Raw genomic sequence first — 15,244 nt, 5'->3', positions numbered from 1 at the left:
GCCGCCGCCGCCTCTCTCTATAAGTAGCCGGGAAGCCCGGCAGACGGCGCAAAGCAGGAACCGACACGTGCAAGGGAAAGGGGTCGTGGGAACGGGGCGCGTGGACGGCCTCTGCGAGCTTCCCAGGCAGCGCGTTGAGACGCCCCCTTCCTCCTTCCCGGCCCGACTCTTCGGGGTGACACGTGTAAGGAGAGTGTCGTGGAAACGGGGCGCCCTCTTCCTCCTCCTCCTCCTCCCCGGCCCTTTGGCTTCCCCGCCAGCGGAGGCGGTGTGCTGGGGAACTAGAGGTCGCGACGCCGGAGGGGGAGGAGGAAGGGGCGTGGCCTCCCTCCCCTCGCCCGGCGCTTTGATCTCCGCCGGGCGTTCGAACGTTCGGGGCGGAGGCGCCGCCCGCGATTGGTCCGCGCCGCGTTCGGGAAGAGGGAGACTGCCACCCAACGTTCGAAAGGGGCGGGGTCGCCGCGGCGCGGCTGAGCGGGAGCAACGTGCGGGATTCCCCGCGCTTCTCCCCTTTTGCTCCGGGGGAACCTCCGGAAAGCCCGTGGTGGTTGTTTTTAAATTCTTAATTTTTTTTTTAATTTTTGCAATTAAGTTAGCATTATTATTATTATTATTATTTTGCTGCGGGGATATTGCAATCAAGTTGTTTTTTGCTGCGGGGGCGACGAGCGGCGGCGATGGAAGGGGTCGGCGCGCTGCTGGCCGGCTGCCCTCCGGCCGGCCTGGCGGGAGGCCTGGGGGTGACCGTGTGCGCCGCCGCCGGAGGAGTCTGGCTCTACAAGAGGGCCCGGAGGTAAGGCACGCGGGGAGGGGGAGGGGGAGGGGGAGGGGGAGGGGGAGGGGGAGGGGGAGGGCAAGCCGCTCCCCCCCTTTTCCGGTGCGGCTTTGGCCTCCTGGCCGGCGGAGCCTCCATGAAGCATGCGGGGAGGAGAGGGGCGGGCCGGGCCGCCATTGGGGAGGTTGGGCCGGCGTGGCTTTTAAAGCTTTTTCCGGGGGGGGGGAGGAGAATGCATTCCCTTTGTGTCTGTGCTTGGAAGGCTGTTGGGAGCCTCGTACTCCGCCCCCCTCCAGCGCAGGCACCCACACGCCCCCTCCCCACTTTCTCCGCTTGCATCAGGGACGGCTGGAGGGGAAACGGAGAGCGGCGCGCGCTTGCATGGCCCGGGGGGGGGGCGCGTTGTGATCACACATGCAGCTGCCTTATACTGAATCGGACCTTCAGTCCATCCAAGTCAGTATTGTCTGCTCAGACCGGCAGCGGCTCTCCAGGGTCTCGGGCAGGGGGCTTTCACATCACCTACTTGCCTGGTCCCTTTAACTGGAGATGCCGGGGATTGAACCTGGGACCTTCTGCATGCCAAGCAGAGGATCTACCACTGAGCCACGTCCCCTCTCCAAGGCTCTGCAGGGTCTCAGGCAGGGTCTTTCACATCACCTTCTTGCCTAGTCCCTTTAACTGGAGATGCTGGGGATTGAACCTGGGGCCTTCTGCAGGCCAAGCAGAGGTTCTACTGCTGAGCCACAGCCCCTCCCCATAATTTCCAGAAACAGGATATCATGTGTGTTAAGTGCCGTCAAGTCGCTTCCGACTCATGGCGACCCTATGAATGAAAGTCCTCCAAAATGTCCTATCTTTGACAGCCTTTCTCAGATCCTGCAAATTGAGGGTTGTGGCTTCCTTTATGGAATCCATCCATCTCTTGTTGGGTCTTCCTCTTTTCCTGCTGCCCTCCACTTTTCCTAGCATGACTGTCTTTTCCAGTGACTCTTGTCGTCTCATGACGTGACCAAAATATGAACATCATGTGAACACATTATACTGAATCAGACCCTTGGTCCACCAAAGTCAGTACTGTCTACTCAGACCGGCAGCGGCTTTCCAGGGCAGCAGCTCTCCAGGGTTTCAGGCAAAGGTCTTTCACATCACCCACTTGCCTGGTCCCTTTAACTGGAGATGCCGAGGATTGAACCTGGGACCTTCTGCACGCCAAGCAGATGCTCTACAAACTGAGCCACAGCCCCTCCCTCTATCAAGCTGGTGTTGAACCTGCCTTCTTTTTGCATAATGACTGACCAGCGCAATCCTCTGCAGAGGGGCAACTGCAACGGATTGCCCCCTTAGGCAGCGATGGGGAACACGCTTACCAAGGAAGGGGACCCCTTTGCACCGTGCACGGGTCCGGGCTGGAGGGGGTTAATGGTCAGCTGCCTCAGTCATTCAGACGATGCCGTCCAAAGGAAGGGGGGCACCCACGTGGGGAGGGTGGCTGTGGCTCAGTGGTAGAGCCTCTGCTTTGCATGCAGAACGTCCCAGGTCTCCAGTTAAATGTCCAGGCATCTCCAGTTAAAGGAACCAGGCAAGGAGGTGATGTGAAAGACCCCTTCCTGAGACCCTGGAGAGCCGCTGCCGGTCTGAGTAGACAATACTGAGTCTGATGGACCAAGGGTCTGATTCAGTAGAAGGCAGCTTCGTATGTTCATGTGTGCGTGAGTAGGCTAGTAAAGAGCTCTGTGGACTAGCAACTTTTGTGGATTTAAAGCTGCAATTAGGTTCTAATTTCTGTATATGTGTACCTTTGTATATACCTGGCATATCTTTTTCCACAGTGTGTGAAAGGAGATCTCCAAACTGGTTCAATTGTGCCACAGCCTCTGCTAGGGTTGTCGCCGAGTTTCTGTATGGGTAGCTCTGTCCAGAGTGCTTGTCGTTACAGGTGATCCCAGCCATGGTTCAGAGCAGTGGTTCCTCGGTTCCTCAAACTCAACCCCAGCGCCCTCTGCCCTATCCTATAAAAAGCATTATTCAAAACGGGGTTTGTATGACTCACTAAAGAAGACAATAACAATAAAATTTCAAAACAGTAACTATTAATTGCACATCTATTCAAAATCAAATTAAAACATTTTAGTTTAAATTTATTCAACCAAACTGATGAACTTGGTCCAGCGGTACCGGCTCTTCAAAGTCTGGAAAAAAAATTCTGTTAATTTCCACCCAATTCGCCAGCATGGTGCCACAGCGCGATCTGTTGTAAATTAGTGAACAACACAGTTGAAGGGGCCCACCTCTAGCATCCCCCTGCTGCCCCCTTGCCTCTTAGTACCCCCCTAGGTAATCCCACCGCCCCCCAGGGGTTGGTACTGCTCACTTTGGGAACCACTGGCTTAGGGTCTCTTTCAGGTAGCTGTGTCAAAGGTGACAGAGCGCAGCAGGTTCGTTTATTGTAAATGAAAATCGGCAAAAAGAAATTTTGCCTTCAAGTTATGGACAACTTATGGGGACCACGTAAGGGTTTCAAGACACGAGATGTTCAGAGGTGGCTTGCCATTGCCTACCTCTGCATAGCAACCCTGGACTTCCCCGGTGGTCTCCTATCTAAGTATTAACCAGGGTTGACCCTACTTAACTACCAAGATGTGATGAGATCGGGCTAGCTTGGGCCATCCGTGTCAGGGCACAGCGCTGCTAGTCTCCCCAAAATAACTTTGAAATGGCTCCTTTCCCCCCACATTGTATTTCTGCATGAATCTTTGATCAAGGTGTGCCTTCTGATCAGAAAGAGGCACTACCAGAGCAAGGACTCATGCAGGGATGCAATGGGGAGCCTCCTCGAGTGACAGCTAATTCTTACGTCTCTGCATCAGGAGTGATTAAATTGGGCCTGATTTCGTGTGAGCGTTTAACCTTTTGATAGATTGACTGAAGCGGCAGTGGGGACAGGTGGGCCAGGCGGTTCCTGATATGTAATGTATGACAGTAGACTCTAAAAGAAATAGCGTTTGGATGTTCTTTTTGATTGTAAAATCTTTGTTGAATAAAATGAAAAACCTCTCTCGCAGATGATATGTCTGACCTTGGACAAGGGAAGTCAGTTGAGCAGAAAGCAAACGGTGTGTTTTTCCTGGCCAGTTTTGTGGCTGTAGGCAAAGGATTAAGCATGTCTTTTTCTGGTGTGTCTTGGTGGAATGCTAAGAATGTGCCTCTTTGGGGGCTGTTTGCATCCAATGGCTCCCCCCGCCAGTCACAACCTGATCTGAGGTATGCCAGGACTCTTGTTTAGAAAGCCCCACAACTTCTGTGATTAGCTGAGGCATGTTTTCACTCTACATTAATGTCGAGGGGCACGCAAGATTCCTCCAAAAAAACAACAATTAGAGCATTGAATTCTTGCTCTGTGTTTCTGCTGGAGTCACTGATCTGCGAAGAGGCCAGTGACTCATGCAGCGATGCCATGGGCAGCCTCCTCGAAGAGCGGCTAATGCTTAGCATTTCCGCATCAGAGTTCTCGGATGAGCCGGTTGCTCCCAATGCTGCAGCAGATCGAAAGGAAGCCAGTCCGGAACAGCGACTCACACAGAGATGCAGGGGGCTGCCATCTCACGTGACCACTAGTTCTTGCTTATTTGAATCAGGAGTGATTCTGTCATTCCTGATGCAGGATTGCTGCCCACCTTCAGCAGAAGTGAAGGCAAAGCCAAAGCAGTGACTCATGCAGAGATACAGCGGATACTTCTTGTGTCACTCTAGCAGTTCTTTTGCTAGTGTGCTTCTGTGTGCAGTCTGGTAATTACTGTGCTACCAAGAGTAAAGGGCCCTTTCTTGGAGCTCATAGGAATTAGCTTGCTATATACTCTCCACAGCCCTGTGAGGTAGGTCAGGTTGAGACACGGTTTCTTGTCCAACTGTATCCTGCGTGCCTGATGGCTGAGCGTGGACCTGAACCGAGGTCTTTCCAGTCTCTGTCTACTGTTTATGCTACGCTGTTGTATGCCTGGATCCGTAGATGCACTTTCGGCTTTTGTTGTGTGGGTATTCATTGGAGTTCAGTGACCTTATCTGGTCCTGCGTCTGATATTGCTCCTCGGTGGTGGTTTGAGGCACAGAGTCAAGCACCAATACAGTTTGTTTGAGGAAGCTCAGAACTTTTTTGGGGAACAGAGAGTGCTTCCTAAATGAGAATTTGCACAATTTTCGGTGGCCCATGAAGTTCATGCGATTCAGTAAAATAATTAGCTGCCACGTAATGGTGGCGGCGGCCCCTGCTTTATGGAGGGGTGCGCTCTATTCATGGTCATGGATCGTGACGGTTAAGTGGAACCTCCATGTACAGGAACAGTATAACTTTAAATAACAGACGCTAGGGCAAAACTGCCCCTTTCTCTCTGTTTCTACTTCCTACCCTCAGGGACATGAACACATGAAGCAGCCTTATACTGAATCAGACCCTTGGTCCATCGAAGTCAGTATTGTCTACTCAGACCGGCAGCGGCTCTCCAGGGTCTCAGGCAGGGGTCTTTCGCGTCACCTACTTGCCTGGTCCCTTTAACTGGAGATGCCGGGGATTTAACTGGAGATACCTGGGACCTTCTGCATGCCAAGCAGATGCTCTACCACTGAGCCACAGCCCCACCCCTAAGGATCTCATCCTCTTTGCCAGGCTAGACACAGATTGGCGTGGGTGGGGGGCAGAATCCAAAAAAGCAATTCTGGCAGTCCGTAAATCACTCAGATTATTCTGTCTGCCATCCAGACCCTCTCATGGTGGGAATGTATTGTTTGGTCTTCTTTGTGTCTGCAAGTTCAGGGGATCAGTGCTTCATTAGACTATATTTTAATACCCCCTTTCCATGGCAACGGATATAATAGGGATCAGCAAGACGGTGGGGCAGGAGATTCTAGCTGGAAAAGGCACCACTGGGGAGATCCTCTCCCCCCCCACCCCGCAGCCCAAGATTGATGAAGTGGTTTACTGCCTGACCCTTCGTTTATAACAGTGGTTCCCAACCTTTTTTTGACCAGGAACCACTAGGACTTTTTTGTTTGGTGCAGGGACCCCAAGGTTCAAAATAAAAATTCTGAGAATTTGAAAATAAACTTTAATCATAACTGTTAAACATTAAACTTAGAATAATATTTGAATATATATTTTTATAATAGAGAACTTTTAATTGAAAATATTAATTTATTATGGGTTTATAACTTTGTTTCGCAGACCTTAATTTAGTTCTCATGGACCCCTGGGGGTCCACGGACCCCCGGTTGGGAACCAGTGGTTTATAAGAAGCACCGAGCACATTTGGTCTCTCGGACTGGGGCGTCCGGCCAAACCTACATCTTGGTATCTTCAAAACGCCCGGGTTTTCAAAACTTGAAGCGAAAAAGTGGGTCAGCCTGGGCTTGGTCTATACCACTTCAGGCAAGGACTCTCACTGCTGAACGTTCCCCGTGCCAAAATGATCTGGAGGTAGAAAATTAGTTTCCCAGAGGAAACCCTTCTCTTGACGTCTCCGTTTCTAGGAGTGGAGCTTTTGTGACGTGGGGACTTCTGTTACTGGCCTCCATTTACAGTTTGAAGTGGTACAGCCCCGGCAGAGGTTTAAGCACCACCTTACCTGCCGTTGTGTACGACTCAGGCTGATATCGGGAAGGTGGCTTTGCAGACGTCACAGTCTTTTAGCCCAACCTGAGAGCCAGCGTGGTGCAGTGGTTAAGAGCGGTGGTTTGGAGCGGTGGACTCTGATCTGGAGAACCGGGTTTGATTCCCCGCTCCTCCACATGAGCGGTGGACGCTAATCTGGTGAACCGGGTTGGTTTCCCTGCTCCTGCACATGAAGCCAACTGGGTGGCCTTGGGCTAGTCACAGCTCTCTTTGAGCGCCCCACCTACCTCACAGGGTGTCTGTTGTGGGGAGCGGAAGGGAAGGTGATTGTAGGCCGGTTTGATTCTTCCTTAAGTGGTAGAGCGGCATGTAAAAACCAGCTCTTCTTCTTCGTCAACCTACCTCTCACTTGTGTACAGTTGGCCTACTGAACTTTTTTGTGGACTAGTAACTTGGACAGGCTTTCTTTACAAGGCCAGGTCGAGGCAGCTAATGTACGTTAAGTGATCTTGAGGTCGTAGCTGGAGAGCAACTCTACAAGAAGACTGACACGCTCTCCTGTTGTGTGGTTTTTGTTCCTGTCTTCAGTGTTTTGGTTAACGTCCATCCATTCATTCAAGGAAAGCAGCTGCGTTAAGGCCTGGCTGACGGAAGATTAGGTTGCTATAGACCAAAGTTGCAGGCGTTGTTTCTCCACAGCTGGCGTCAGCTGATGCGCAGGGATGTTACCGACAGCTGTCCTTCAAAAGAGCCCTTGTAGAAATGTGGGGGTTGGTTGGTGGGGGGGAGAGGTCAGGAAATAGGGGAGGATTCTTAGTTTGGCCACCTGTGTCTCAAAGAGGATGAGATCCAGTGCTGGTTTCCACTTTCCAGGTCTTCTGTTGGGCTGGCAACGTCTTTGTCTCAATTTTGTTGGCTATCTTGTGATAGCCTAAAGGTAAAGGTCCCCTGTGCAAGCACTGGGTCATTCCTGACCCATGGGGTGATGTCACATCCCGACTTTTACCAGGCAGACTTTGTTTACGGGGTGGTTTGCCAGTGCCTTCCCCAGTCATCTTCCCTTTACCCCCAGCAAGCTGGGTATTCATTTTACCAACCTCGGAAGGATGGAAGGCTGAGTCAACCTTGAGCCGGCGACCTGAAACCCACTTCCGTTGGGATCGAACTCAGGTCGTGAGCAGAGCTTGGACTGCAGCACTGCAGCTTACCACTCTGTGCCACAGGGCTCATGATAACCTAACAGCCATTTTTTTAACCTAAATTGTCCACCTGAAATATTGCAGTCTCTTTATCCTCTCATCCCTTCCCATTATAGGGTAAGTAAAGGCTCAATAATAATGTCTTGTCAGATCTCAGAAGCTAAGCATGGTCACCCCTGGTTAGTACTTGGGTGGGATGCCACCAGGGAAGACCGGAGTTACTACGCAGAGGCAGACAATGGCAAACCACCTCTTTATGAACACATGAAGCTGCCTTCTACTGAATCAGACCCTCGGTCCATCAACGACAGTATTGTCTACTCAGACCGGCAGCAGCTCTCCAGGGTCTCAGGCAGAGGTCTTTCACATCACCTACCTGTCTAGTCCCTTTAAATGGAGATGCCAGGGATTGCACCTGACACCTTCTGCATGCCAAGCAGATGCTCTACCACTGAGCCCACTTTCCACCACCTGCCCTGACCTGGATGGCCCAGGCTAGCCTCATCTTGTCAGACCTCAGAAGCTAAGCAGGGTTGGCCCTGGTTAGTATTTGGATAACCCTGGTTAATACTTGGATGAGAGACCACCAAGGAAGTCCAGGGTCCCTATGCAAAGGCAGGCAAAAGCAAACCACCTCTCCCCGCATCTTGCCTTGAAAACCCTGAGGGGTCGTCGTAACTTGGCTGCAATTTGACAGCGCTTTCCACCACCACTTGTAAAGCGTGTTCGGGGTTCAAAACACTTCACGTTAGATCGTTGCATTTCCTGCAAACTCCCTGGAAGGTAAGGCCAGTGTTGTTACCCCCAACAATTGCAGATTAGACGCAGGGGTGGAGGAGAGAGCAGTTTGCCCAGGACCACCTTGCGGCAGAGGCAAAATTTGAAACGGGCACTTCCTGGAGGCGTTCTCCCATTGGCTTTGTGGCAGCAGATCCAGGATCGTGCATTCTCACCTGGGCAATGTTGTTAGATGCTCCAGTTCATGGCCATGAGTTCTGAAGTAGTCCCCAATTGCTCCTTTTTTAACCCCACCTCAACATGTGCGCACAGAGAGAAATCCCAGCTGCCATGCATCTGGTGTGCAAGTGTTCATTCCAGCGTATAGCCAGACGTCCTTCACAATTGCGGCCCTCTTCTCTCTTTTCTCTCCCCCAAAAAGAGGAGCCCCGTGGTAAGCTGCAGTACTGCAGTCCAAGCTCTGCTCACAACCTGAGTTCGATCCCAACGGAAGTTGGTTGCAGGTAGCCGGCTCAAGGTTGACTCAGCCTTCCACCCACTGCCGCACCCCTCCTCTTCCTCCGGGCATCGTCCGGGGGTCGCGGGGGGGGGGCCTTCCCTGGGCCAGCTGCCCGCTCGCCTGGGGACCCTCCGCGCAGTCCGAGCTTATGCGCCTCCACAATGCGCTGCTGCCGCCGCCTCCTTTCCCCCGGGGGGGGGTCTAGGGCTGCCCCGGGGACGGGGTCCAGCCAGCCAGCCGCCCTCCTCCGCCTTGTGGCGGGCAGGCCGGCTGCAGACGGCGCCTCTCCTCCCCGCAGGGCAACCGCTCCGGGCCGCAGGCGAGCGCTGCACCCGCCGCCGCCACCTCCTGCTCGGTGGGGCTGCTGGCGCCTCTCCATGCACGCTGGGGCGGGCCGCCTCCTGCCGGGGCGCACGCCGCCCAGCCCCCCCCCCCAGCCCCCGGCTTGGGCCTAGGCGCAGCCCTCGATCCCCAGCCTTTCCTGCAGGCGGACCTGCTCCCCAGCCCGGGCCGAAGTGCCGGCAGGAACCGCGGCCGCCTGGGCCCCAGGGGAGATGAAGCAGCAGGTATGGCGCTTAGGGGCAGAGCCGCACGCAAGGGGCCGAAGAGCCGCATGCGGCTCGCGAGCCGCTGTTTGCCGACCACTGAGTTAGGTGGACCTGTGGTCTGATTCAGTATAAGGTATATAAAGTAGATGCTACTGAGTTAGGTGGACCTGTGGTCTGATTCAGTATAAGGCAGCTTCATATGTTCCTATATCTGGCCTCCTCTGCAGCCATCTTCTCTCTCAACTGTCCCGAGCCATTCCTCCTGAAAAATGTTCTTCTCTTTGCCTGTGCAGGAAGAAACCCACACACACAACTGTGAACTGCTGGTTCTGCAACCAGGACACTGTGGTGCCGTACGGGAACCGCAATTGTTGGGATTGCCCCAACTGCGAGCAGTACAATGGTTTCCAAGAGGTAGGTCATTTCCCATAATCCCCCAGGGGCCAGTCGCTCCAAAATGGGCCAGTTCTCTGCCCATCTCTGAGTATTTGTGAAAAGGGGGGGGGGCATGCTCGTAAATATGTTGCCCGTAGAGAATTTAATTCTTGAAGCCTTTGTGCTGTTTGAAAAATTGAAAGGTGAATCTGGAATTTCTAAAGTTGAGAGGTTTGTGTGCCTGGTTTGTTTGTTTTTAAGTGGTTCCAGCTTTAATGGGAAAGAATATGTACAAATATGTATTTGCTACCTGCCCTTCTCACCTGAGACTCGAGGTGAGTTGTGCAGTTGAGATGCAATAAGATGGGTATATAATCTATGCAAGGAGAAATAAAAGCACCACACCCGTCACAGGAGATAAAAAATAAGGCCAAGGCTGATTGTGCATTATGAAGTAATATATCTTATCACTCAGTTAAATGGCTCCCCACCTCCTGTCATGAGCTGATTTTTACCTTATTTTGCACCATTGGTTTTGGCCTTATTTTTTAAATCTCCTATATAATATATGCAACAAACAATGCGGCAAAACTGTATAACAAAATCAGATAACAGTTCTTTAAAAAAAACTGTATAATATAACACACACACACCCTAAAAAAACAAAGCATAAACAATAAGCAACGGCAGTGGAACATAACTGGATCGCAAAATGAAAAGTGCAACAGAGAACAAAGCAAGAGAAACTAGCCACAGGCCTGAACTGCAAACATTTGCAAAAAAAAAAAAAAGATCCTTTTTGCAATTCTGCTCCACGTGCTCTGCAGAATGGTAGAAGTGAGGGAGGCATCCCAAAAAGATGCACTTCTTGGGTTCTTGTTCAGCTGAGTCTCTGCTCTGGGGTTTTGTTTTGTTTTTGCATATGTTTTGGTGCCTGTTTTCTCCTGATTGTGCGCCTATGCTGGCAACTGGTTTTACTGATGGTGCTTCACTGTTGTTGTGAGCCAGCTGTGGAGAGGCAGGTTGCAAAGACTTCCAAGATCTAGCAAATGTATTTTAATTTATTATTTATGAAGTAAAACATTTAAACCCTGCCTTTCCTCTTGGTTCAAGGCAGGGTGGTGGGGGTCACAGTTAAGATTAACACATTTGCTGTTTGTGTATGTGTGTGTTTGATAGTAATGTCACTACACCATGCTGGCTCTCAAGGCTTCACCTTGTAATGTGGTTTCTGGGGGTGGCTGATGGCGGTGGCTCTCTTGTGGGGGTAACTGACAACTTTCCTGAGCTGATCTTGCACTTCCTCCGGACAGAACGGCGATTACAACAAGCCCATCCCGGCTCAGTACATGGAGCACCTGAACCACATCGTCTCTGGGGCTGGCGCTTGCTATGACCCCACCAAGCCCCAGCAGTGGGTCAGCAGCCAGGTTTTGCTCTGCAGGAAATGCAACAACCACCAGACCCTGAAGATCAAGCAGCTGGCATCCTTCATGCCCCGGGAGGAGGTATGGACCTGATTTGGGCGGGGTGGGGGACGGACAGAAAGGTGGAAGAGCTCGGCAGGAATGCTGGGGAGCAGGGCAGGGGTGGAGGTTGTCCCTTATTCCCCCTTTTCCAGAGAGGCTCACTCTTTATGAGGGGCAGAGGCAACAAGAACCAAATTTGTCGTCTTCTCTTTTCTCCCCTCTGACATACTTTGATGTAGTTGAAAAAAATAGGAGTCCAGTAGCACCTTATAGACTTAACAAAATTTCTGGCAAGGGGTGAGCTTTCGTGAGCCGCAGCTCACTTCTTCAGATACAGCTGGAATGTGAGTCCATCTATCCTTAAGTAGAGACGAGTGAATTAGACACACAATGGCAATGTAAATATCAAAAGCAAGTAAATGGCATTAGCAGGAGGTGATTGGATTAGGTGTGATATGCAGAGGGGTAGTAGGTGTGGAGAAATCAGCGTTGGTAATGAGAAAGTAATCCCAGATCTATGTTACGTTCCGGAGAATGCATAGTCTTGAGCTTCATTATTAGGTGTAATTCAGCAGTCTCTCTTTCTAATCTCCCTTTGAAATCCCTTTGTAAGAGAACAGTTCTCTCTCTTACAACTGGCAACAGCTCCCTGGGAGGTGGGGGCTGTCCCAGTCCTGCTATCAGCCTCCGGTACTTGTCGAAGGGGGGTAGAACTCAGGCCCTTCCTCACATGCAGTGGGGTGCCCTGCCGCTGAGCCTGTCTCTGCGGTTCCCTCCCTCCCTTGGACAGGAGAAGTACGACGAGGAGATCGAGGTGTACAAGCACCACCTGGAGCAGACCTACAAGCTCTGCCGCCCCTGCCAGGCTGCCGTGGAATACTACATCAAGCACCAGAACCGGAAGCTGCGGGCCTTGCTCCTCCGCCACCACTTCAGTCACCGGAAGATGGACCAGTCCTACATGCAGGTGGGGGGCATGGCGCTTGCGGCGTCGGTTGTTTCCTTCCGGAATCTGGCGGGGCAGTTGTTAAGAAGGAACGGTGGTAAGGGGAGGGATCATCTCAGATCCTAGACCAACATTAACCAGCGCGGTGTAGTGGTTAAGAGTGGTGGTTTGGAGCGGTGGACTCTTGATCTGGAGTACCGGGGTTGATTCCCAACCCCTCCACATGAGCGGCAGATACTAATCTGGTGAACCAGGTTGGTTTCCTCACTCCTCCACGCGAAGCCAGTTGGGTGACCTTGGGCTAGTCACAGCTCTGTTAGAGCTCTCTCCGTCCCACCTATCTCACAGGGTGTCTGTTGTGGGGAAGGGAAGGTGATTGTAAGCTGGTTTGAGTCTCCCTTAAGTGGTAGAGAAAGTTGGCATATAAAAACCAACTCTTCTTCTTCTACTATACCACACTGGCTCTTAACATTAATAATATAATGTTAATGTATAATAATGTGTAATGATACAATAATATTGATATCATTGTATTAGTAATGTTAATGGTAACATTAAAAGAGCCCTGTGGCATAGAGTGGTAAGCTGCAGTACTGCAGTCAAAAACTTTGCTCACAACCCAAGTTCGATCCCAACGGAAGTCAGTTGCAGGTAGCCGGTTCAAGGTTGACTCAGCCCTTCCATCCTTCTCAGGTTGGTAAAATGAGGACCCAGCTTGCTGAGGGTAAAGTGTAGACGACTGGGGAAGGCACTGGCAAACCACCCCGTAAACATAGTCTGCCTAGTAATCATCGTGATGTGGCATCTCCCCATGGGTCAGTAATGACCCAGTGCTTGCACAGGGGACTACTTTTAATGGTAACATTATATGGACAGTTCCTTGATGCAGGCTGAGCTTACGCTAATATAGATGCAGGTGTTCTCCCCCGTTTGGTACGCTTGCAGCTGAAACCGTTTATCTACTGCAGAGTTTCTACGCGGCTGCCTCCGCAGCCTCCGCCACCACGCCAATCCACGTGCTGGCGCTCCGTTTCCTGGCCTTCCTCAGCTGCACCATCCTCATCGTCATGGCCGTTTATGGATCGGGCAACCCCTTCTCCCCTGAGCCGGCCAGCCCTCCTCCCCCGCCGCCATTGGCGAGGAATGGCTCTGAGCCAGCCACCCCCAGCAACGGCACTCTGCTGGAACTCCTGGGCTGGCGAGAGATGGTTCACCTGTTGCCGGAGCAACTGCTGGCGGTGCTGAGCGTGGCCTGGACCTACGGGAAGAACCATCAGGTGGCTGTCGTGGCCCTGGGGCTGCTGTTGTGCATTTCGGCCATGTTGTTAGCTGGGCGCATCAGGTATGTGGGCAAAGGGGTGTGTGGAGTGTTGTTGAGCTGGGCTGTTTGCTGCAGGGTTGTTGTTGTTGTTTAAAAAAAACAAAACAGATTGGCTTATTATACTTCAAGCATCCCAGCTGTGGTGGTCTCTGTTTGCTGAATCGCTTCCTACTCACATGAACACGCACATGAAGCTGCGTTATACTGAAATCAGACCCTTGGTCCATCCAAGTCAGTATTGTCTACTCAGACCGGCATCGTCTCTCCAGGGTCTCAGGCTGAGGTCTTTCACATCACCTTACTTGCCTAGTCCCTTTAACTGGAGATGCTGGGGATTGAACCTGGGACCTCCTGCATGCCAAGTAGATGCTCTACCATTGAGCCACGACCCCTCCCCTATGGATCAATGCCCTCCAAAACATCCTATCCTTAACAGCCTTGCTCAGATCTTGCAAACTGAGGGCTATGGCTTCCTTTATAGCGTCAATCCATCTCTTGTTGGGTCTTCCTCTTTTCCCACTGCCTTCAACTTTTCTTAGCACAATTGTCTTTTCCATAAATAATACAATAATAAAATAAATACCCTGGCTGGATAACACTGCTTGAAGGAACTTTAAACAACCAGTGTGCATTCGGATGATGAATATATGCTTAGTACAGACCATCAGAAATAAGGATAGTTTCAGGCTAGTAGCCATGTTAATCTGCAGTAGAGGAGCTAGATTTGAATCCAGGAGCACCTCAGAGACCAAGATTTTCAGGGTGTGAACTTTCAAGAGTCAAAGTTTAGGACAAAGAGATCTTTGACTCTCCAAAGCTTATAACCCGAAAATCTTTTTTTTTAAGAGATAGTCCATTTTTGTAGAGAAAGAAAGAATAAGAGAAAATATATATGTAATATACAATACAATACTTGATAACCACAGTGATAATGTTAAACAATATTAGAAAATATTTTTTCATTCATTCAATTTATAACCCGCCCTCCCTGGCCAAGATCAGCAATTATCAACAATAAAATTCATAATAATTCTAAAATTAAACAATAAAATCCAATAAAACCTTAAAAACTCCAGATGGCACCCAGTTTAACCCATAGTGCCCGGAATAAGCAGCAAAATAATAAACTTCAAGTACTGATAATTATTGGGGGGGGGGGTTTCCATTGGGGAAATCATGGTCAGTAGCTGTTGGCAAGCCTGTCTTCTGTGAGTTGCTTTAATGCTCCTACGGAGACATGTGCAGAAGAGTGGCTTTTGCCGTATCTACCCAAGTTTCTAAGTTGGCGGTGTGTGACGTTTACCTTTGAAAAATTGCCGGGGACTCAGCACTGCCCCACTGTTATTCTGCCATCAGGGTGGGTGGATGTCTAAATCTAGGCTGTAGGAGCCTGCAGCCTCCAGGGCAGGTTTTCAGTCCTTCGCCCGTCCGCCAGAAATCGATTCTTACACTGACTGTATCTAACCCTTCCCGCCTTCCAGGTTGCGGCGAATCGATGCCTTTGCCTCTGCCCTGTGGCTAGTGGTGATGGGCTTCCATCTGGCGGAGAGGTACCTGCAGGCCGACACCCCCAGCTGGCTGGACACGGCAAAGTTTGGCACGACCTCCCTGTGCTGCCTCGTGGGCTTCGCAGCAGCTGTCGCCACCAGGAAATCGACGGGCCAGCGGAGACCCCGATCCCGAAGGTCAGAGCTAGAACAGTGACTGTGGGGGGGTGGGGAAGGCATACATGCAGAAAAATCCAGGCCTTCATTGCTCTGGGGGCTTCT

General features: G+C 51.3%; 1 protein-coding gene across 1 annotated transcript in view; it reads left to right on the top strand.

Moving 5' to 3' along the window:
* The first annotated feature begins 677 nt into the window (after window positions 1–677).
* TMEM201 (transmembrane protein 201) overlaps window positions 678–15,244 on the top strand; it is a 28,550-nt gene continuing 13,983 nt past the window's right edge. Inside the window, exons 1-6 of the mRNA XM_056865069.1 lie at window positions 678–793; window positions 9,658–9,778; window positions 11,053–11,247; window positions 11,999–12,175; window positions 13,123–13,496; window positions 14,957–15,160. Of these exons, the coding sequence (XP_056721047.1) occupies window positions 678–793; window positions 9,658–9,778; window positions 11,053–11,247; window positions 11,999–12,175; window positions 13,123–13,496; window positions 14,957–15,160 (1,187 nt within the window). The remainder of the gene's footprint in view (window positions 794–9,657; window positions 9,779–11,052; window positions 11,248–11,998; window positions 12,176–13,122; window positions 13,497–14,956; window positions 15,161–15,244) is intronic.

The sequence above is a fragment of the Euleptes europaea genome, chromosome 19 (genome assembly GCF_029931775.1).
Source record: "Euleptes europaea isolate rEulEur1 chromosome 19, rEulEur1.hap1, whole genome shotgun sequence".
NCBI classification, from domain to species: Eukaryota; Metazoa; Chordata; class Lepidosauria; order Squamata; family Sphaerodactylidae; genus Euleptes; species Euleptes europaea.
This window is presented reverse-complemented; position numbering and strand designations above follow the sequence as displayed.